Source organism: Puma concolor, chromosome A2 (genome assembly GCF_028749965.1).
Source record: "Puma concolor isolate L17-30 chromosome A2, mPumCon1.1.hap2, whole genome shotgun sequence".
Taxonomy (NCBI): Eukaryota; Metazoa; Chordata; class Mammalia; order Carnivora; family Felidae; genus Puma; species Puma concolor.
This window is the reverse complement of record NC_141668.1, coordinates 6,131,713-6,152,150: the sequence shown is the minus strand read 5'-3', so window position 1 is coordinate 6,152,150 and position 20,438 is coordinate 6,131,713. Positions and strand designations below refer to the sequence as shown.

The following is a 20,438-nucleotide window of genomic DNA, read 5'->3' as shown; positions in this document are numbered from 1 at the left end:
AGGAAGATGCCACCCGCAGGCTCTCCATCCGCACAGACACACACAGCTTCCGTGGGCCCCTTACCAGGGCCCTCGCGCACATCCAGACTCTTCCAGATTGTTCTTCTGTGCCCACAAGGGCTTTCCCGCAGCGTATCCATACATACTGTCCTGCCTCCGCTGCATACACTCACCCCCTCTCCCTGACCCTTAGGTCTTCTGGGCCAGCTTAGCTTGAAGGATCTTTGGACGTGTCTGTCCTAACTCCCCGCTCCCCCCACCCCCTGCCCGACGCTCTTGATTCCACAGCTGTGAACCGAGCCCCCTAAGTTTTTGGCCCAAGGCCGCACGGAGATTAGCTGGTGGAGCCAGAATGGGGGGCTCAGGCCTCCTTGTCTGCACTCTGTTTTCTCCGTGACCTTACGCTTCCCGCCCGCGCCTGCGGGCCCCCCAAAGGCTTAGACAGCTTTCCCCAGGCCTCACCTCCCCACCTCCAGCCCTCAGTCAGGCTCCCGCCCTCACAGACCTCACACCAGGGACCTTCCACTGCCTTCCACTGCCAGGGGCCCAGCCCCGCAGCTCTTAGGTGCCCCCGGCATCTGAGACACAGTGCCCCCAGCCCCTTACCTCCAGCCAGGACTTGGCTGGGGTCATTCTGGGAGGCTTGGGTCAGACACAGGTGGCTGAGCTGCCCGTGTGGATTCTCAGGAGATCACTCTGTACTGCTGCGTCAGTCCGTGCGCCTCTTTCGGACCATCAGGGCTTGGTCCCCAGCCTGGTCCCGCGTCCGGCCGGCCGGGCAGGCCCCGCCAGGCTCTCGGGAGCCCCGCCCAGACAGAGCCAGTGCCCCCAGGCCTTGTTCATTCATTCTCGCCTCCGCCCGCCCGGCACACTGCCGCTCCCGGTGTGCCCCGGTCCGTCCGCCCTGTGCCTGCCGTGTGCCCCCTCCTTGTCCATGCCGACCAACCCTTCCTGCTGACAGCTGCCGCCGCATGGCACTTCCCCAGCCCCGACCCCGCCTAGACCTGAAGCTCTTTGTTTCTGTTCATGCCCATTGAGACACACAGAGCCCTGGGCTGCCTGCTTGTGCCCACGCCCGCTGCTGCCGCTGCCGTAGAGCCCTCGGGTGCCTGTGTTTGCAGTGACCGCCGTCTGCGCCCTTGGCATCTGCTGTCTGACACCCGCTCCCTCAGCACCATCCCGAACCTCCCACTTCCTCCGCTGCCAGGCCTGCAGCACCCCAGGGCACGCTCTCCTCCCTCTGCCCCCCCTTCTACCCACCGTCCGTGCGCAGCTCCCGGCCTCCTCGCCGCGGCCCCTCGTGCCCCCTGCCCTGTGCTCTCCGCTGCCTGCTCCGCTGTGCTGCCTCCGCCTGCCATCCTTGCTGCGCGCGCCCATGGCACAGCCTTCCCTCGGGCCCTTTCATTCTCTCCATCTTCACTGTGGCGACCTTAGTTTTTCTTTCCATTGTTTCCATGGTGACCTCCCTTGCGCCATTGTCCACGAGGAGGCCTCGAGGCATGTCTGTCTCCAGGAGTGCATCTCGGGACCTCCCCCTCTCATCGTTGCTGTTGGGGCCACCTCCTCGCCCTCATCGTCCTCCCCAGCAGAGCCACGCCTGCTCTGTGGCCTGGTGTCCTTGTGACCCGCCCCCCTGGATGTGGCCATCGATGTCCCCAGTCTCCCCCATGACTTCATGTACTCATTCTGTTGCCGCTCTTGCCCCGGTTCCCATCCTGGGCGGGGGGCGTGGGGCGGGGGCTGCCCCTCGGGGCTCCCAGGGATCCTCCGGTGGTTGGGGGGCCTCCTGGCTCACCAGCCTGGCTGGGGCAGGCTGCACCCCCCCCTCCCAACCAGCTCTTTGCTCCGGGGACCCGGTGGCGGCGGTCCCCATCCACCTTCCTCCTCCCTGGGCCGAAGGGGCAGAGGCCGTGGCGCCCAGGAGACGCCCCGGGCAGGTGCTGATGGTGGAGCTGCGGGCAGCAGCCTCTGGCCCGATTCTTTCTGCTCCCTCGGTTGACACCCCCCCCCCCCCACTCCGCGCTGCATTTGCAGTCCTGTGCCCTGTGTCCTCGGCTCCTGGCAGCCTGGGACAACAGGAGGGACAGGGGCCCCGGCTGCCCAGTGGCGAACATTCCCCGATGAGATGGACTGCCCAGCGGCCTCTGCCGCCACCGCCTCCTCCTCCTCCTCCTCCTCCTCCTCCTCTTCATCCCGCTGCCTCCTCTCCCCAGGCACCTGGGTCTCTGCCCTCACCAGTGCTGACCAACTCGTGCGGGGCTTGAGTATAACTTGCCAAAATCTTTATTCTTTCGATATTTGCAGATATGTGCCACTGTTTCCAACTTTTCATCAACAAAAAGGCCTTTCCAACTCCTTCCAAATTAGAAGACCAGGTGGTGACACACAGCACCTCTGGACATTCTCCCCTGTGCGGGGCCGGAGGCGGGCCGGGCCTTGGGACTGCTCTCAGATGAGAAGCGGCCGCCGTGCTCCCCACTCCAGAGACCCACAGGAACCTTTGTAACTAACCCCCACCCCCAGGGAAGGCTAGGAACGCTGGAGCCCGCGGCTGGGGGCTGCCGGGGGACCAGGCCCGGCTGGACGCGCTGCGCCAGGCTCGCTGCATGGAGAAGAAGGGAGCTCGGCCCCACGCCCGGCGCCCCGGGCCAGCGCAACGAGGCCCCCGAGGGGCGGGGGCGTCCGAGCGCCCGCCCCGGCCCAGCTGCTCCTGGGGGGAGCTTTCCCGCCCCTCCCTCCTCTGCTCCTTCCTGCATGGACTCCTGCCGTTCCTGCTCCGCTCCGGACGCCACGCCCACGCCGCGCGCGCTTGCCTTTCCCCCTCTTGGCCCCTCCCCGTTTCCTAGGATCCGCATTGGGGCGGGCTCTGCCCCAGGAGCCTGGCAGGGGCGCAGGGCCTCTTTTGGCCTCTCTCCTCTCTCTCTCCATCCACTGTGCCCCTCGGGCCTCGCCGACCGCGCTCGGTGCAACGTGCCGTGTGGTGTCTGTGCCGCAGACGGGCCCCTGCCCGCTCACTTCTGGACTTGGCTCTCCCCGGTTCTCGTGCCCTGTGCTCCCAGCCGTCCCTCAGCCCCACCGTCCACCTCTCCTCGCCCCTTCCCTTCTCTTACGCCCCAGCCCCCTGGGCTGCGCGCTCCTTGCGCCCTCGGTATTTCGTGTCCTTGCTCTTTTGTAAGGGGCGGGCCTGGCTCAGTGACCTGTGCTGCTCTGTATGGTGCCGTGTGTAAGAATAAACCCGTTGGAATACTCGTGGTCTCAGTTCCTTCCCGGTCCCGCCGCCCCGGCCCCGCCCCCACTGCTAGGGCCTGCCCAGGAGGAGGGAGGAGGGGAGGGCTGGGGAGTCCAGGCGGGCAGCTGTCCCCCGTGGGCCCTGCGCCCCTCTAACACGCCTCTTCTTTTCTCTTTCAGTCTCGAAAGGGTGCCGACTTGGACAGGGAGAAGAAAGCCGCCGACTGCAAGGTGGACAGCATCGGGAGCGGTCGGGCCATCCCCATCAAACAGGTCAGCAGTCCCTTCCCCTGTGGCCAGAGAGCAGTGGAGGTGAGGGATGAGGCCCAGGAAACGCTGGAGGGCGGCGCTCTTCAGCGCCTCTGGGGGCTGGCTGCTATAAGGCCAGCACTGCCCCTGCCGGGCCTGAATCCTCAACGAGAGAGCGGATCGCCTGTTGAGGGCAAACCCCCCTGGGAAGAGAGGCTACCGGGCGGGAGCTCGGCCGCGTCCTCCTCACCACCACCGGGGGGCAGCAGAGAGCCACCTGCCGTCCTCACCGGCTGGCCCGCGCGGGCTGGCGCTTCTGGAGCCGGGCGACCTGGCCCACCTCTCCCAGTCCCAGAAAAGGAATTCACAAAAGGGTACCCTGGGAGGGCTGGTCCTACCCTGGGTTCACACGAGCCTCTGTTCGCTGGTAAAGGAGGAGCTGAGTTGGGCTGCCCCCTCCTGGCCCCCCTTTTTTTTCTGAGTCTCTGGCAGGGCTGGGCCACTAGACAACCCCCACCCCCCCCACCCCCAGAGGGGTCCCCGTGCTGGAAAAAGACATTGAACAACGGAGGGCGTCCTTGTGCAAAGATGGCGGTGTGTCGAGCAGGGTTCTTGAGCTGCTGAGCTGGATGGGGGTGAAGCGAGGAGGTGTCCGTCTCTGAGGTGCCCATGAGGTTGGGGGCAGTGGCTTGGTTGGTTGGTCTGCTGGGCGCCGCGCGGATCTTGGGAGCTGGTGGTGAGACGCGCCATGTCTACAGGGGCCACGTTGTCTGTCAGGTGTTGACCACAGAGGAGACTGGTGTGGCCAGACCACCAGAGCTTGGCCAGGCCCGGGCCCTGGGATCGGGTTAGTCCTCCAGGCTGGGCCTGCTGGGGCCCGTGGGCAGTCTGACCAGAATTCCTATGTGAGAGTGAGATTCCGACCCCACAGTGAAGGTTATTTAGAATGGAGACCCCTGGAAGCGTCAGGGTCCCAGAAGGCAGGGAACTACCCGTCACGTAATGCCTCTGCCCTCCCCTGAAATAACGTCACACTGAGGCCTGGCAGAGACCAGTCTAGTGGGGCCACCTCCGGGGAGGCCACGTGGAGTGGCTGAGAGAGACGTGTCTCTGTGTGTGTGTCTGGGTGCAGAATCGGACCCCACAAACCTGTTGGTGATGTGATCCCGTGTCTCTGGGACTCTGCAGACCGACCGCCTCCTTGGGGGCGGTGGGGGGGGCGGTGTGAGCCGGGCGCCGTGGATGCGTCTCACGGAGGCCCGTCACTGTCTGCTTTGGGGGCGGGTGCATTCTGAGAGGGTGTATTCGCGCACACAAACGTTGAATAAATACAAGAGAACACTTTCTCCAGGGCCTTTGCTCTGAGATAAACGTGGTCTCAAATGCCTGCGTCCTGTTTGGGGTCCCATCTTGTTTGGGGGTACGGGCTAAGGTATCTGTTCCCTGAATCCCCCACAGAGAGGGGAGGGGAGAACTGAGGGGTGGGGGTGAGGCCCTGTGAACTTGCACCCGGGGTTCAGGCCCAGCCCCTGGCCGGCCTAAGGGGTCGACTAGGCCACTTGGCCGATACAGGCCACTAAGCCTCAGGGACCCCCTGCAGGAAGGAACCTGAGCGCCGATCCGCGGCGGGATCTCTTGGGCCGGTTAGGGTGTGCCTGCGCTGGGGTTGGGGGGGGGGGGTGCTCCCTGCTCTAGTTTCCCAGCCCCAGGGGCTCATCCTCGGGTGACTTCCCCCAACCTCCAGCTGCCCGCCCGGGCCGCTCTGGCCCCTCCCCACCCTCGGGTCCCTTCCTCCCCATTCCACTCCTTCCCCCTCCCCGCCCCCCCACTCCTGCTGGGAGTGGAGATTGCATTTCAGTTGCCATTTGCATTCCCAATCAATCCGGACTCCGCAATTAAGCCGGCTGGCGGAGCTGGGAGGGAGGCGGCGGCGGAACGGGTCCTCTGGGGCTGGCGCCTCCGCGCCGCGCCCATTCCGCCCCAGATTGCTTCCTGCTCCGCCGTGCGCAGCCGGGCCGGCCAGGGAGGGGAGCAGGAACCCCTGTAGCTCGTCTCCCTCCTTGGAAGGCAGGATTCGGGAGGGAAGGAGGCGCCGGGTAGGCAGGCCTATCCACTATGCGGCTAGCCCAGCCTTTGCCGCGTGCTCTGCGTCTGGGCCGGGCTGGCAGGTGAGAGGCGGGCTGGAGGCGCGAGTGGGTGGCAGGTTGAGGCCCTGGCCGGCTTTTCTCCATCAGGCCGGGCACTCCTCCCACACCCCTGCCGGTGAGCTCACTGAGCTCATTAGCGCTGGTCCGTGGCTCCTCCCCGACCGAGGCCCAGGTGAAGGAGGGGAGAGAGTTCTGGGTAGAAAAGGGCCTCCCTCCTTGGCATCCTGAGTCCCGATTCCAGGCTGGGAAGAGGGAGGAAACCTCCATACGTGAGTCTGCTCTCCCTATCTGTCTGTGGAAACTGAGGCTCAGGCGGTCACTTGTTTGATGTTAGGGGCTAGCTGGCGGCAGAAGGGGGAGCGGAGTCTGGCTTCCCTTTCCCTCGACCTGGCCCGGAGCTGGGACCGGGCCCAGGAGGGAAGGGCTCGGCCATGATGGAGAGGAAGGGTCAGGCGAGGGAGGCCAGGGCGGGGCCTGGGAGGACTTGAGAACAGAGGCTGACGTGGACTCTCCCACTGGAGGCTGAGGAGGTGTCGAAGAAGGAGAGAGGAGGGGCAGGGGAGCTGCCGTCCCCCCAGCGCTTCCTGAGGGCACCGGGTGAGACTGGGGGCTGCCTTGTCCAGAGTCTGGCTGTTGGTTCTCATGGGTGTTGTCCACAGCCCGGGGACGGGGAGCAGCTTACCGTTGCCTTGTTCCTGGCTGTGAGGGGGTGGATGCCACGCCCAGAAGCAGGTCACTGAGGCTCCTTCATGGACCCCTGGGCAGGGGCCTGACTGCCTTCCGGAATGTTCCAGCCACCCACTCCAGTGAAGGTCCCATTAATACCACTCGTCTTCAGATGCTCCATGTGAGGATAGGGTGTCTGGTGCTGAGGGGGACCGGGTGGTAGAGTGTGTCCTCAGATGGCCCCAGACGCTCAACTGAATCTCCCCGCAACGGCATCTGCCTTTTGGGGGCGGCGGGAAGAAAGAGAGAAAGGAAGGAGTGCTAGTGGGGATGTATCGAAAGGTGGGAGACTTTCTCAGCCCCATCTTGGTCCCTCATGAGGAGGTAGATCGGGCAGGAAATTCCAATCGCCTGTTGGCTAACCTCCTCCCTTTAGGACTGAGCCTGCTCTCCGGAAGAGCTTAGAGAGGAGGTGTGAGAGAATTGGGGTTAACCTCTACCTTTGGGCCCCAGAACCATAGGTGATACTATTTCCTCATACTTGAATCTCTCTTTTTTTTTTAATGTTTATTTATTATGAGAGAGCACGTGCAAGCAGGGGAGGGACAGAGAGAGAGAATATGCCAGGCAGGCTTTGTGCTGTCAGCACAGAGCCCGACGTGGGGCTCGAACCCACGAACCGTGAGATCATGACCTGAGCCAAAGTTGGACGCTTAACCAACTGAGCCCCCAGGCGCCCCCACACTCGAATCTCTTAATCCTGGTTTTCCTGCTTGTCTGAGAGCAGGGCCCTCCATTCCTAATGGAGAAGGCCTTGTGATCCGGGCCACGTCTTTGAGCTCCTCCTCTCTGGTGCCCACTGCGGTTGGGCTCCGGGTGCTTCCCCTGCTCTCCTAGGCCGCTGCTGATCCTGACTCCCCGCTTGAGCCCCCTCCTGGTGGCTGTCCCCTTGGAGTTTTGTCTGGGAATCTCCAGGCGGCACTGCCTCTTGTCGGCCCTCCTGCCTTCGGTTGATGCTGGGCCTCAGAACCTGCCCCCGGGACCTGTTGGTGGTACTGTCCTTCCCCTGACCCCTGCTCCTCTCCTCAGCCATTCCTTCTCCTGTGATGACTGTCGTGTCGAGGAGAGAGCCAGAGGCGGGTGAGGGCCTCTTCGGGGGTTGTCCTTAGAGGAAGGTGGAGGCCGTTCTTGGAGTTCTCTGCAGGCGTCCTCCCCTTTCAGCATCTCTGGCGGCCATGGTCTCAGCTGGCTTCTTTCAACCCACCCACCGGACGTTCACCGAGTGTGTGCCGTGTCCCAAGCACTGTCACGGTGCTGAGGGTGTGTCAGTGAGCAAAACACACGGACAGGCTTGCAGGGGAAATTTGGTCGCTGAGCTCTGTGGCCGGGGCTGCGCCTTGGGGAGTCTGGAACATTCTGGGGGCGGTTAGGGGATTTCTGCCCTATTCACCCACCCCTGGAGACACACAGGCAGGAGCGTCACTGCCAGGAGGCCACCTGAAACCCTGCCTCCTGCTGCTGGCGCGGCCCCACGACCCCGGGGAGGGGGGCGGCCCCCAGGCTGCTTGCTGGTGAACCGTCAGGGAAGCCCGAGTTCCGTGGAAGGTCCCGTCTAACTGGCTTCCCCCAGGTCGGCTCTGGTCCTTGACAGCCTCTCTGCTCAGAGGAGCACAGTGGCCCAGGAGGACGGGCGACGGAGGACGGTGTTCCCTGGTGCCCCCGTGACCTTCTCCGGGCCCCCCCGACGTGCGGGGCTGGCACCTGTCTCTGATCCCGCCTCTGTCCTCAGGGCATCCTGCTGAAACGGAGTGGCAAGTCCCTGAACAAGGAGTGGAAGAAGAAGTACGTGACACTCTGTGACAACGGACTGCTCACCTACCACCCCAGTCTGCACGTGAGTCTGGGGGAGGGGTTGGGGACCCGAGGAAGAGTGACCCGAGTGGAGGGGGGCGCTGACTCCACGACTGAAGGGAAGCAGGCCTCAGTGGGTTCAAAGGCACCTGCCCTTCGGAAACAGCCTCACTTTGGCGGCTTGGGAACCACACCGCCTGTGCGACCGAGGCCGGGGCCGAGCCCTTCATTCTAAAGTCTGACTTGTGGCTGCGCCCTTGGGAGGAGACTCGCCCCCCGGGGATGGCTGCCTCTAGGCGAGGCTGCTGTGTGCGGTCGGGCCCCGCGTCCTGGCCCCCGCTTGTGGAGACAGCGGGATTGGGCCCCACTTACCTGGAATTGCTCAAGCTGGGGATGCTGGTGTCACCGCCCAGTTGTCTCTTGGGGAGCCACGCGAGCACGGGAGGCCCTGGGTTCCCGGGCCTGGGGTGATGGAGAGCCGGGGGGCAGTTGGGCCGGGCCTGCGGAGAATGGCACGCGTCCTGTCGGGGAAAGGGAGCGTGGGGGTGGCGATGATGGCGGGTGGAGGGGTCGGGGGTGGGGGTGGCCTGTGCCCCGGTGAGGGGGCGGGGCGGTGACTGTAGAGTGGCCCCCGTGGCAGCTCTCCCACCCTTCCCGCCTCCCGCCTCCCCTCGCCGCGTGGCTCCAGCACACAGCTGTCACCAGAATCCATCTCTGTCACCGCCCCACTGTGGGGCTAATGAGTTCTCCCGTGAACCCCCTCAAGCACAGCACGCGGGCCGGCCCCACCCCCGGCCCAGGAGCCCAGGGCCTGCCTCCGAGGGTCCCTTGGCTGCCTCTGAACCTGCACAAGGTGTCGGGGAGGCCCGACCCAAGAGGCGCCGGGGATGCGCGGTTCTGGCCGTAACCCGGTCCCGAGGGCACCGCCCAGGCACGATAACGCGCGAAGGCCTGGCTCGGGAAGAGCGGGCGGGCGGTCTGCTTCCCGTCAGGCCGGAGCCCGGCCTCGCCCTCCTGGGTTTCTCCGTATCCGATTCCTCGGGCACTAACTGTTCCCCTTAACTCGGGGGACGCCGCTACTTAGCGTTTCCTCCTAGCGTCTCATCCTCCACAGGGTGGGAGCCGGCCTCAGGAGACTGGGGGGTTGAGGACGGGCCACACCAGGTGGCCTTGGGGACTTGGTAGAGGCCCCTCAGCACCATCCCCTCCCCTACTCCAGCGGCCGCCTTGTACGCAGACCCGGTCCTGCCGCTGAGCCCGTGCGAGGCAGCGCGACACAGGTGTCCTAGAAAGTCACGGGGCCTCCTGCAGGTACAGGGCTCTGTAGCACAGAGACAGCAGAGCCGTGGCATTTCCCAGCCAGGCCCGATCCTAGGCCGGCCTAGCTCCTCCTAACTCCCAGCTGCTTGTATTTTCACCCCGGCCGCCCCGGCCCCCAGGCAAGATGGACTCGCTCTCCTCAGGCGGCGTCTTGCCAGTGGAGCTGGGAGCTAGCCTCTCCGAAGCATCCTAGTCCCCCCTACGCCCCTCCCTGCTCCGTGTGGGGGTGGCCTTGGCGTTCCCCTCCGTGCACCCTTACCTGTTCTTTCTGCTTTGTGCCGCCTCCTTAGCCTGTCCCCATGTCTCAGATAATGGAGGAAGCCCGGAGAGGGGGAGGGGGACCGTAGAGGGGTCCCGGGACACGAAGGAATGTGTGGGGTGCTGTGTTTGGTTTGGGTTTAGGAAGGGAAGGTAAAGGCTCGCGAGAACTCTGGTTTTACACTCAATCAATTAGAGAGCAGAAGCTTGGCGGGGCTGGCTGGATCGTCATCGGTCACCCAGCCACTGGCTGAGCTAATACGAGGACCCATGACTTTGACTCGGAGCATCACCCGGAATTTTCTGCATGTGCCGAGAGCAACTCTCTTCGGGGCTGGCTGAGAAAGTTCTCGGAGAGTTAACGTCCGGGCAAGTGTTGCCTAGACTGTTGTCAGGAAGGGTGGAGGGAACCCATGGGCCTGCCTGGGCCAGGATGGGTGCCTGAGCTTCTCCGAGTCCCTTCCAGCGCCTCGCCTGTTGAGCTCTGTGCTTCTTGGTGTGTTCAGGGGCCTGGGACGGGATGTGGGTGGCAGGGGCTTCCAGCCCCTTCCTTGCTTTCCTGCAAGGTGAGTCTAAGAGGCAGGCGGCCCTGCTGGCCTCTTGTTCTCTGGGCCATGGGACCTCGTGGAGAGGTTGAGTGAAAGGCTCCTCTGAGAGCGCAGGCTCTGTGTCCGCTCTTCATCCATTGACTCTGGGATCAAAACCTATGTCTTCCTCCCACGCCAGCATCCGGGGGGGGACTGGGCTGTGCAGATGGCAGCATCCCTGCCCTGTGGGCGCTGCTTTTCTCACTCAGCAGATACGAATTGGGGTTCAAAACGGAAGCCGGAGTGAAGACCAAATCAGGGGTCATCACGTGCCGCTGCGTGACCAGAGTTTGCGTCTCCTCCTGGCTAAGGCCGCCCGCTCCGTCCACCCCCCTCGCTTCTTGCTTTCCTTCCTCGGTTGCAGCTCTCAAGTGTTGCTGGCTTACCTGCCTCCGTCTCCCCTTTGCCGTGTTTCCCAACCTGAGCAAGCGTCTTAGTTGACCGCCATCCCCGTGCCGAGGGCGGCCTGTCTCCCGGGAGGTTCCCTCCTGTTCGGGCGCCGTGCGGCCGAGGGGCCTTCCGGTAACCCCAGAGGGACGCGCACTACTCTGGGCCTAGGGTGCTGCCGTCTCAGGGACCAGAGGGCGGCCGTACCGGTGACTCACCTGCCGACGGAGGCCAGTGGGGCTGGAGGGACTGGAAGGGCGTACAGAGGAAGGGCTGGTGGGCAGGCCTCAAGCCTTACGCCCGATCCTTGCCTGGCCCAAGAGAGCCCGCCACAGCCTCCCCCATTTTGCAGCCAGCGGAGCCATTCACACAATCACCTTCTGTTAATTCTATCTGCAACATCAATTAAATTGTTTGTAGAAACTAATTGAATGTGGCTTAATCACACATCTTAATAGCTTTCCACGCTCTGAACTCGTTGTTAATTCCAGTAATAAAACGAGATGAGAACGCTGGCTGGGTAATTAGCGAGGAGGCTGGGGAAGAAATTGCTGTTTGATGGTGGGTAATAAAGGCAGCCGTGGTGACCGCTCTCCTGAGCAGCCGCTGCCACCGCCACCGCCGAGCTCCCCGTTCTGCTGACGGAGGGAAACGCTGTTGCTCTGCCCCTCGTGTCCCTGTCCCTGCTGCTGCTCCTTACCACACTGTCCTTGGGCTGGGCCTCCCTCTCCTAGTCTCCTAGCGCGGTCCCCGTGGTCCCCGTCCCAGAGCGGAGCGGAGCACAGTGCAGCGCGAGGCTGCAGGCCTGCCCTGCCACTAGCCACGCCCCCTGGTGTGGCCAGGGAGCCCGCGGGGGGGCCGGGCCCCTCAGGCTGGTCTCTGGCCCCTGGGCCCAGAACAGAGTCCCTCCGTGCAGCTTCTGTCCTCGGCATGGGGTCCGATTGTCCCACGTCCCAGCCTGGGCGTCCCAGGGCCGTCGTGGGGCCTGAAAACTGTTGCAGCTGCTGTGACCTCCTTGTGAACTAGAGCAGCCCGAGCCCCTCCCCCAAGAGGGGGACCGCAGCTGCGTCTTCGGCCCAGCCAGCTGTTGACAGTTGTCTGGAGCAGCCAATCCGAGATGTGAGACTCTGTGCGGGGACCCGCGACGGGTGCGTGCAGAAGCCGAGTGGACGCTGGGCTCCCACCAAGGAGGGCTCGAGACGGGCCGATGCTGGGCTCTGGGCTGAAAGCAAGAGCTGAGGGCCAGCGTGGCCGGATGGGCGTGCTGAGTTTGCTGAAAAGTGGAAGCATAGAAGGGACACGGGGCGGGGGACAGGAAAGGGGCTCCTGGGTTTGTCTCTCCCAGCCACCGTGGCATGGCTCAGCGCTGGTGACAGAGAACCCTGGGGGTGAGAGGTTGTCACAGGGGTCCCCCCGTGAGTGAAGACTGCTCCTCCTGACTTCTCTAGTGTCGTCCTGTGGTTCTGAGACCTGAAGCCGACCCCCTGGGAGCCGGGGGGGCCGGGCACCGGGCGCTGTTCCTAATGGGGGACCAGGTGGTGGCCGGAGGGGGTGCACGCAGCCCAGAGCTGCGCGGAAGTGAGCTCCTCCCTGGTCACACGGGGGGGAGCAGGGGGGCGCTCTTCCTCTGTGCCTGACGAGGCCCCTCTGTCCTTCTGAAGGGCCGTGTGCCTGTGAAGGTGTCCGAGCTTCATGGAGAACAGAAGACCTCTACAGGCCCGGCCGGGCCTCACGGCCGCTGGTGAGGCCACGGTGCTCGCCTCAGCGGCGCCCCTCCTTCCCACGGCCCTCAGGGGTCCCCTGCCCTGATGACCCACCTCGGAAGTGAGGTGCAGCCTGAGGCGGGAGCCTGGTATCAGGCACCCTTTCCTTTCTCTTGCCCCTCCTCCTAACTGGAAACTCGCACGTTCTCTTGATTCCTTGGGGCCACGTGACTGCTTTCCGCTCGACGTCTTGGTTGTTCCCAGAGCAGGGGCTGCTGCGAGCCCCTGGTCAGCCCCTGCCTTTTCCTTGTCTCCCAAAAGGTAGCATTCCCCTCCTGCGCTTTAAAACAGAGGACACCGGGGGCACCTGGGGGTGCTTAGTCGCTTGAGCCTCCGACTTCAGCTCAGGTCACGATCTCGTGGTTCATGAGTTCGAGCCCCATGTCGGGCTCTGTGCTGACAGCTCGGAACCTGCTTCGGAATCTGTGGCTTCCCCTCTCTCTCTGTCCCCTCCCCAGCTCATGTTGTCTCTGTCTCTCAAAAAATAAACATTAGAAAAAAAAAAAAAAAACTGAGGACACGGTCCCTTTTCCCCGAAGCTAACGGGTGAGAAGGCAGGAGAGCCGCCAGGTGACAGAAAGTCTGAAGTCCCAGAGCGGGTGAAGGTACGAGGGGCTGGGGGCTGTAACCACAGGGGGACCGTGTCTCAGGGAAACTCTGTGTACCAAGCCCCCCCAGGGTGCTCCTGAGGGGAGAAGAGCAGGTTGGAGTCTGATCGGTGGGATCCCATCAAAGCTCCAGCTGGCACCACCGGCCTGATCCTGTTCCCTGGAAGGAGTTTTTTTGGCCACATTTCACCGGGGACGTGAGGCTGGGACCTCCTGCAGACCTTGCCTTGCCGGTGACAGCAGCGAGGAAGTGGGAGTCGGCCGTCTGGAAGGAGAGACCAGAAGCAGTGGGCAGAGCTCGGGTCCGGCCAGGCTCGGGTCTAAAGCAGGAAGCTAGAGGCCAGGGGCCGGGCTCTGCCCTGTGGCCCCCGGGTTGTGGCTCCACCGCGGGACTCTTAGGCCAGTGGCCATACGGTGGGAATGGGTGGGGGCAAGGAGCGGCTCTCACTCGCTGGTTGCTCCCCACTCCTCCCCTTCTGGGGCCCCTTGGGTGCTGACTTGAAGTCGGGGGGAGTTCCTGGGCCGCGGAGGTCTGCCTTCAGTGCACTGCCTTGGGAATCTGCAAAGGCGGGGCCCGAGTCTGGTTCTGCCGCCTTCTGATCATGTGACCTTGGGCAGATTAACCTTCGTGAGCCGTTTCTTCAACTGTAAAGTGGCCTGGTAACACCCCCTCCTATGTCATTGTGAAAATACAGGAAATATAAGCTGTGGCCAGAGTGCAGGGAATAGCGGGGCGTATGAGTGGGCAGGTGAGGTGGTGACAAGTTACTGTTATTTCGCTGGTACCCGTGAAACCGTGGACCTGTCTCTGTATTCCTAACAATGGCAAAAAGAATCAAAGGCTTCTTTTTGACTGCTCACAAACATTTATTGTCAGGCACTGTTGTAAGGAGTGAGGGACTGTTCGAGGCTCTGAAAGTTCCCTGGGCCCCAGGGGTGGCGGAAGCTTCTGGAAACAGGGCCCAAGTACTCGGTGGCTGGCCACCCAGAGCCTGGAGCAACCCAGTCGTCTGTGTCCTGGGGAGTTTGTCGGTTCCTCTCCTGGCCACGTGGGCCTTCTCTTCCTAAATTCCGCCTTGGTCCGGTGTTTGGCCTCATTTGCGTTGCCTCCTGAGCTGTCTTTCCTCGAGGAGCCCTGTGCCTCAGCTCTTGCTCCACGCCCTTCTTTCCCCCTGGATGCTGCCCCGCTCCTGGCTGAGTCCCCCCAGAGCTGCGCTCGGGTGTCGTCCAGAGGTGGAGATCGGTGGGCTTCCCGGTCCTGCTTTCTAGAACTTGGGCTTTCTCCTCTCTCTTTCTGTGTCCTCCGGCGCGGGCAAGACCTGTGAGTTGGTGGGTCAGCGTCAGAGACCAAGTGCTGCCGAGGAGTGACCCGTCCTAATGAATCTTTGTCTGTTTTGTCCACGTGGCCCTTAGGATTACATGCAGAACATCCACGGCAAGGAGATCGACCTGCTGCGGACGACAGTGAAAGTGCCAGGGAAGCGCCTGCCCCGAGCCACGCCTGCCACAGCCCCAGGCACCAGCCCCCGGGCCAACGGGCTGGCCTTGGAGCGGAGTAACACGCAGCTGGGCGGGGGCACAGGTGAGGTGGCTGCCAAGGTGAGGGGGGTTGGCGGGCACGTGGAGAGCATTGCTTCCTTTCTCTAGAAGAGTGGAGAGTGTGGCGATGGAGGCCTAAAAAGGTAGGCGGCTATGGGGCCTGTTTCGCAGCCTGGGTCCTAAGGGCTCCAGACATGCCTGCCACCCAGGGTTATGCTTCAGGATCGGCTCGGCCAAACGCATTTGCCAAAACGCTGCCCTCACGGAGGTGGCAGGGGTAGCAGCCGGCATACAGCCCGGCGGGTGGTTTGCAGATGGAGCATAGGGCCCGACAGCCTCCTGCCGACAGGTGCTGTCAGGGGTCCTGGGACCATGTGGCCTCGTCTGGAGCCAAGGCTGGCGACGGTGGGACCTCTGGCATGCGTGTCGTGTGGGTGGGGAGGGAGGTGGACGGGGGCAGAGCTCCCTGGGGTGCCCCGGGGAAACGCCTGTGGGGCTGCAGTGAGAGGTAGGGTCTTTGCTCAGAGAGGACGGAGTTTAGAGGGAAGCTAAAAGCCGCGCCGACTCTGCCGTGTGTCTGGCGGTGCGGGAAGAAGGACTAGAGCCTGAGAGTGTGGACTTGGGGCGTGGCGGCTTTTCCTTGACCGGTTCTTACCTTTCCAGATGGTACCCTGAGTTCAGGTGAAGGATGCTTACGTTCCTCTCTGTCTCCGGCTCTCTGTGCCTCCCGAGGCCTCTGTGGCTCCTAAGCCACACTGCTGTCCCGCCCGCACCGAGTCCCCTTGCCCCAGATCCACCTTGGCTTCTGGGCCCTGCTGTTGCCCTAGATGATTGGCTCTCCTTGTCCTTGGACCCAGAAACAGCTGCTCACGACACTCTCCCGCCCTCCCAGTTGCTGCGAGGTGCCCCTGTCCCGGGGGTGGCTCTTAGTGGCACAGGTGTGCTGTTCCCCAGAGGGCAGGGAGACCAGGGGGTGCTTCTGCATCACAGCACTAGGCCGCCGCGGGCATTCAGTGGACGGAGGGGTGGGTACTAAGTCCCTGGAGTCGGACGAAACAGACCCCGTAGAACCGCCCCCCTCGGGATGCCGATAGGCCCGCAGGAGCGACTCCGGGTTCAGAGGTCAGACCGTGGCCTCCTGCGTGTCCTCCTTGTTTGGGGCAAGTGGGCACGTGGCACCCCCGCCCCGTGGCATTTGTTCAGTCCCCGCTGACCAGGCTGGAGGGACTGCCACCTGCCGATCGACAGGTGCCGAGCGCGGCAGCTCTACTCTGTCGGGCCGCGGTTTCGCAGCCCTGGGAAGTGGAGGTCATCCTCCCCGCTTTGCGGATGAGGAAACAGAAGGCTCGGCGAGCTTAAGAAAACTTGCCTGTAAAATCCCACAGTAAGTGGTAGAGCTGCGGTTTGAACCTAACCGTGCCTGACTCGAAAAGCCACGCTTCCCCAAGCCACCCCGAGCTTGGACAGAAGCCCTTGACCGTGCAGAGGGGGAGCTCTAGTAGACTAAGGGAAGGAAGGGAGGGAGGATGGGTGAGCATCACGGTGGGGTGCCGAGAGCCCCCTGGAGGGGTGCACTAGGGGAAGGGTTGAATGGCAGAAACGGCGGGCCACGTGCTCTGCCCGGAGAGCCAAGTGAGGGCTGCTGGGAAATCGCTGGCCTGCAGGGGCAAGGAGGGCTGGGGATCAGCCAGGGCCCTAAGCGCTCCGGAGCTGCACGGAGGCCATGCGGGGCAGCCTCTCATCGGGCTGGGCGGGGAGGGGGGGGGGGTCGTTCTCCTGTCATACCAGAGGATGAGGAAGTGTCAGGACTCTAGGGGGGGAGCCTTTCCTTGAAGTCAGGTAGCCAGGGGAAAGCTGGGCGGCTTCCTCAAAGGGAAACAGTGGGACCCCCTGTCCTGTCACATTCCTGGGCCCTGATAGGCTTCCCCTGGGGAGGGGTGCGCCTGGACGAGAGAGACACGGCACGCTCACCCGCACGATTCCCGGCACCCACGAGCACCGGCGTCCCCAGAACACACAGACGGGGCATTTACCCAAGCCTGTGTCCCCTCCACCGCACGCCGACACCGACCTCGTGCACACTCACACATGTCTCGCGCTCACCGGGCGATGTTAACATCTCATTATCTTTGTTACTGTAATTACATTATCCGCTGCTTTATGCAGAATTATCCTCCGAGGACTAATTGATGGCTCCATGTTTAATTCATTAATCATTAGCATCAAATTCGACAATTACAGTGCACACTGATTGTGGGATTGCAGGCGTAATGAGGGGAGAATTAACAAAGAAAAGGGAAAGCACTTTCCCTCCCTCGGGGGGTTTTGAGTTGGGGGGCTCGGGGAGGAAGTTGGGCCTGTGATGTCTTTGGGTGGGGCTGGGGACGAGGCAGGGGTAAGATTTGGAAGCCAGGAGGGGATGGGAGCGGGAGAGGGGTAGGGGGAAGCGAGGTCTCTGAGAATTTAGGAACTGCCTATGCCGCCCTGGAGGGTCTCCTGCCAGGGAGCGAGGGTGCCCCGGGAAGGGCCGTTTGCAGGGAGCTGTCAGCCCAGAGTGGCAGGGGGGGCGGGATTGTGAAGAGAAAGTACCGGCATGTTGCCTCGAGGGGATGGGGGGGGACGGGGAGTGGGGCAGACCGGCAGGCAGCATTGGCACCACACGTATATTAATAGGCACTTACTGAGCGTCTGGTCCTGCCTCGGGTGTCACGACGAATACAAGAGAAACACAAAACTTGCCTTCCACCTTTCGGCATCGCACCGTCCCCAGAGCACGAGGGGTGTCTGGCCTGTTTCTTTACCTTCTAGTGGCTTCAGCTCAGAGCTTCCCATCCCTCGGCTTCCAGAAACTCCGCCCGTGTGTTCCCGGGACTGGTGGAAGCCTTGACTTTTGATGCTTGCTCTCCCACCGTGTCCGGCCCCGGGCCCTGTCTCTGCCTCCTTACTAACCTCCAGCGCTCGGCCGCCTCTGCTTTTCCAGCACCTCGGGCGTGGTCCACCTGTCCTCAGACTTCCCGTCGCCATTGCCCTCTGGCCTCAGTCCCCATGCTTAGGTGGCCTGAGGTGAGAGGGCAGCGGAGGCCCCGTGGCTGTCCCCGCGGGCTCTCTTTGAGGGACTCCGCGCCGAGGGAGTCCGGCGGGAGTTGTGAGGGCATGCGAGGCCCTCCTGCCCTGGCCTTGGACTCCTGAGCCTTTGGTTCCCCTTGGCTCTGCCATTCCTCCCTGATGGGAAACGAAAGATTAATTTTCTCCAGCCCAACAGGATAATTACTAATACTAATTAGACATAATTACTTGAATTTGATACACTTATTTCTCGTCGGAATGGCACCAAAGCTGAGGCAAAGCAAATGGCATGTGTGGACTAGAATGCAGGGTGCAGGGGCCCGGTCAGGAGGGGAAGGGGGCCGGGGACGGTGGCCAGGCGAGGAGCACCGTGGTCATGGGGGTGTGGGGACCCCGTGCCCCGCTCTTCCGGCTACAGGAAGCGGGCAGGGGCGGACGTGCTCCTCATGGAGAGGGGTGTGAAACGTGGGACCAGCTGCCTCCCGAGCTGTGGAGGGCCCGGGTGAGGCCTCTGGGTCTCCAGCACGCCTGGCCCGGTACCTGGCAAAGCCCTCATTTACGGTCAACATTCTGCTAGAATTTCGCACGTTCTGCCCTTAGCCCTAGTTTCAGGAAAGTCTGTGTGCCCCTTCCCCAGCCTCCCTTCCCAGTCTGACCCTTCCCCCCCCCCCACCCCCAGGTGCCCCCTACACGGCCAGCAGCCCGGCCTGGGCTGGCCCTCGCCCTGAGGGGCTGCACCAGCGCTCCTGCTCCGTTTCCAGCGCCGACCAGTGGAGTGATGCCCTGCCCCCAGGTACGCAGGACCCTGTTCAGCGACACAGAGGAGGGCAGCCAGGCAGCGTCCGCAGCCTGGGAGGCTGTGTTGGGATGGTGCCCAGGCCAAGGGGAGGGGCCCGGCAGAGCGCTGCGGGGCCAGCGCTGGGTGGTCTGAGAAACGCCGTAGCCCTTGCCTTCTCCAGCAACCAAAGGCCGCTTCGTGCCCGTCTACCCCTTTGCTGCCCCCGGGCCCTGCCTGTGGCTGGCTGGTGCCGGAGACCTTCCCTCTGCGGCTTGTCTGCCCACCCACCGCTGTCCCCAGGCAGCGCCGGTGGCGCCTCCCGCATCCCCATCAGCCCCCTGCGCAGCCAGCTCATCAGCCTCACCGCGGGGGGGGGGGGGGGGGGGGGGGGGGGGAGACAGGGAAGCGGCGGAGTAGGGAGGTCGGAGGCTGGGGGCTTTGAACGCGATTGGAAGGCGGCAACTCTCCTACTGCGGAGAAGGGGGTTCCTAGAGGTAGGATCCAGGATCCGGACAGTTTTCCCAGGCCTGCTGCTGGACAGGCCGAGGCCCCATCCCGTGTAGCTGGTCAGAAAGTCGGCCTTCTCTCTGCCATCCCACCCGCCTTCTGCCTGCCTTCCTTTTCTTCCCCATTTGTCCATTTTTGTGCCTTGCTCACATCCCGACTCTCCCTTCCCTTTATTTCTTCTCCCTGCCTCTTCAGTGAGCACCACCACACACACACACACACACACACACACACACACACACACACACACACTGCCCTTCCCCCCTTTCCTCCCCCAATTTCTCTCACCCGTATCCTAACCCTCCGGTCACAGCTCAGCAGTTCTGCAGATTGAAAGGGAAATGGGCACAGGGCTGCCCTCCTTTCCCAGGTAAGGGTGTGAGGGAAGCAGGACAGTCCAGGGTGTTCCCTGTCCCCTCAGAAGCCCAGGCAAAGCTGTTCCTCCCACTTTGCCTCAGGCGGGGCAGCAGTGCCTGGCTGGCCCAAGGCCCATCAACTCTTTTCCCCACGTGCCTCCCAGGAGCCCCTCACGGGCTCCCATCCCCCTCGAAGCACTAACCCCCTAACCCCCGTCTGAGCTCTGACGGCAGGAAAGAACTGGGTGCTCACAGCACAGGGGATCTCCCCCACCTCCTGCTCCAAGTGCAAGCGCCCCTGGGGGCAGTGACCACGGAGGGTTGGAGACGGGGAGCTGAGGGCGCTTCCCAGAGTCACTGTCCTGACGGCCTGGGGCCCCTCTGTTGAGTCTGGAAGGAGGAAGGCAGGGAGGGAGGGAGCGTGTCTGCCTCTAATGAAGTTTGACATTTAGTGGCGAGCGCCGGGCGGGGTGTGGGAGACGGGAGCTTGATTAGCGCGCTCTAATTGACAGTAATTAGGCAGCTCCCTGATTGTTTCTAATTCTGCTATTAATTGTGAGGAGCGGGGAGTGTGATTGAGGATAAATTTGGTGCGGAGCTGCTGGGGCTTCAGCTCCCTGTGAGTTCCCTGGGCCGCCTTCCACCCCTCCGGGCTGCCAAAGCCCTAGCCAGCCCTGCCCTAGCCGACGACGATGCCGCCTTGCCTTTAATCCGAGTTCCCCACACTCTTCTCCCTTCACCTTCTTCTCCTTCAAGGCTGGGGAAGCTCTGGGATTGGGACCGGCCGGCAGCCCCCTCCCCGGGGCTCTCCCAGGGTGGTCCAGCTGCAGTTCAGGGTGGAGCTCGAGACGAGGCAGGTCTCGCGCTCTGCGCACCCCCCTCCCTCCCTCTTCCCACACTTCTCCAACTCTCCCCTCACCAGCCAGTGGCCCAGCTGAGGTGCTCAGTTCCAGCCCCAAGCTGGAGCCTCCCCCATCTCCCCACTCCAACCGGAAGAAGCACCGGCGGAAAAAGAGCACCGGGACCCCCCGACCAGACGGCCCCAGCGGTGCTGCTGAAGGTTAGGGGGACCTAGAGGGAAACTGGGGCACAGGAGGTGGGCTGTGGGATTTGGGGACAGTACCCTAA

At 63.3% G+C, this 20,438-nt stretch overlaps 1 protein-coding gene across 8 annotated transcripts in view; it reads left to right on the top strand.

The window, feature by feature from the left end:
- AGAP3 (ArfGAP with GTPase domain, ankyrin repeat and PH domain 3) overlaps positions 1-20,438 on the top strand; it is a 54,951-nt gene that overhangs the window by 30,399 nt on the left and 4,114 nt on the right. For 3 of the 8 annotated variants that reach the window (XM_086686263.1, XM_086686268.1, XM_086686254.1), the window contains exons 9-13: positions 3,409-3,501; positions 8,080-8,184; positions 14,478-14,646; positions 18,349-18,462; positions 20,233-20,370. In XM_086686263.1, coding sequence (XP_086542389.1) covers positions 3,409-3,501; positions 8,080-8,184; positions 14,478-14,646; positions 18,349-18,462; positions 20,233-20,370 — 619 coding nt within the window. Of the gene's footprint in view, positions 1-2,304; positions 3,249-3,408; positions 3,502-8,079; positions 8,185-14,477; positions 14,647-18,348; positions 18,463-20,232; positions 20,371-20,438 lie in introns of those variants that run through there. The other 5 variants (XM_086686298.1, XM_086686288.1, XM_086686280.1 and 2 more) reach the window with 2 other exon arrangements.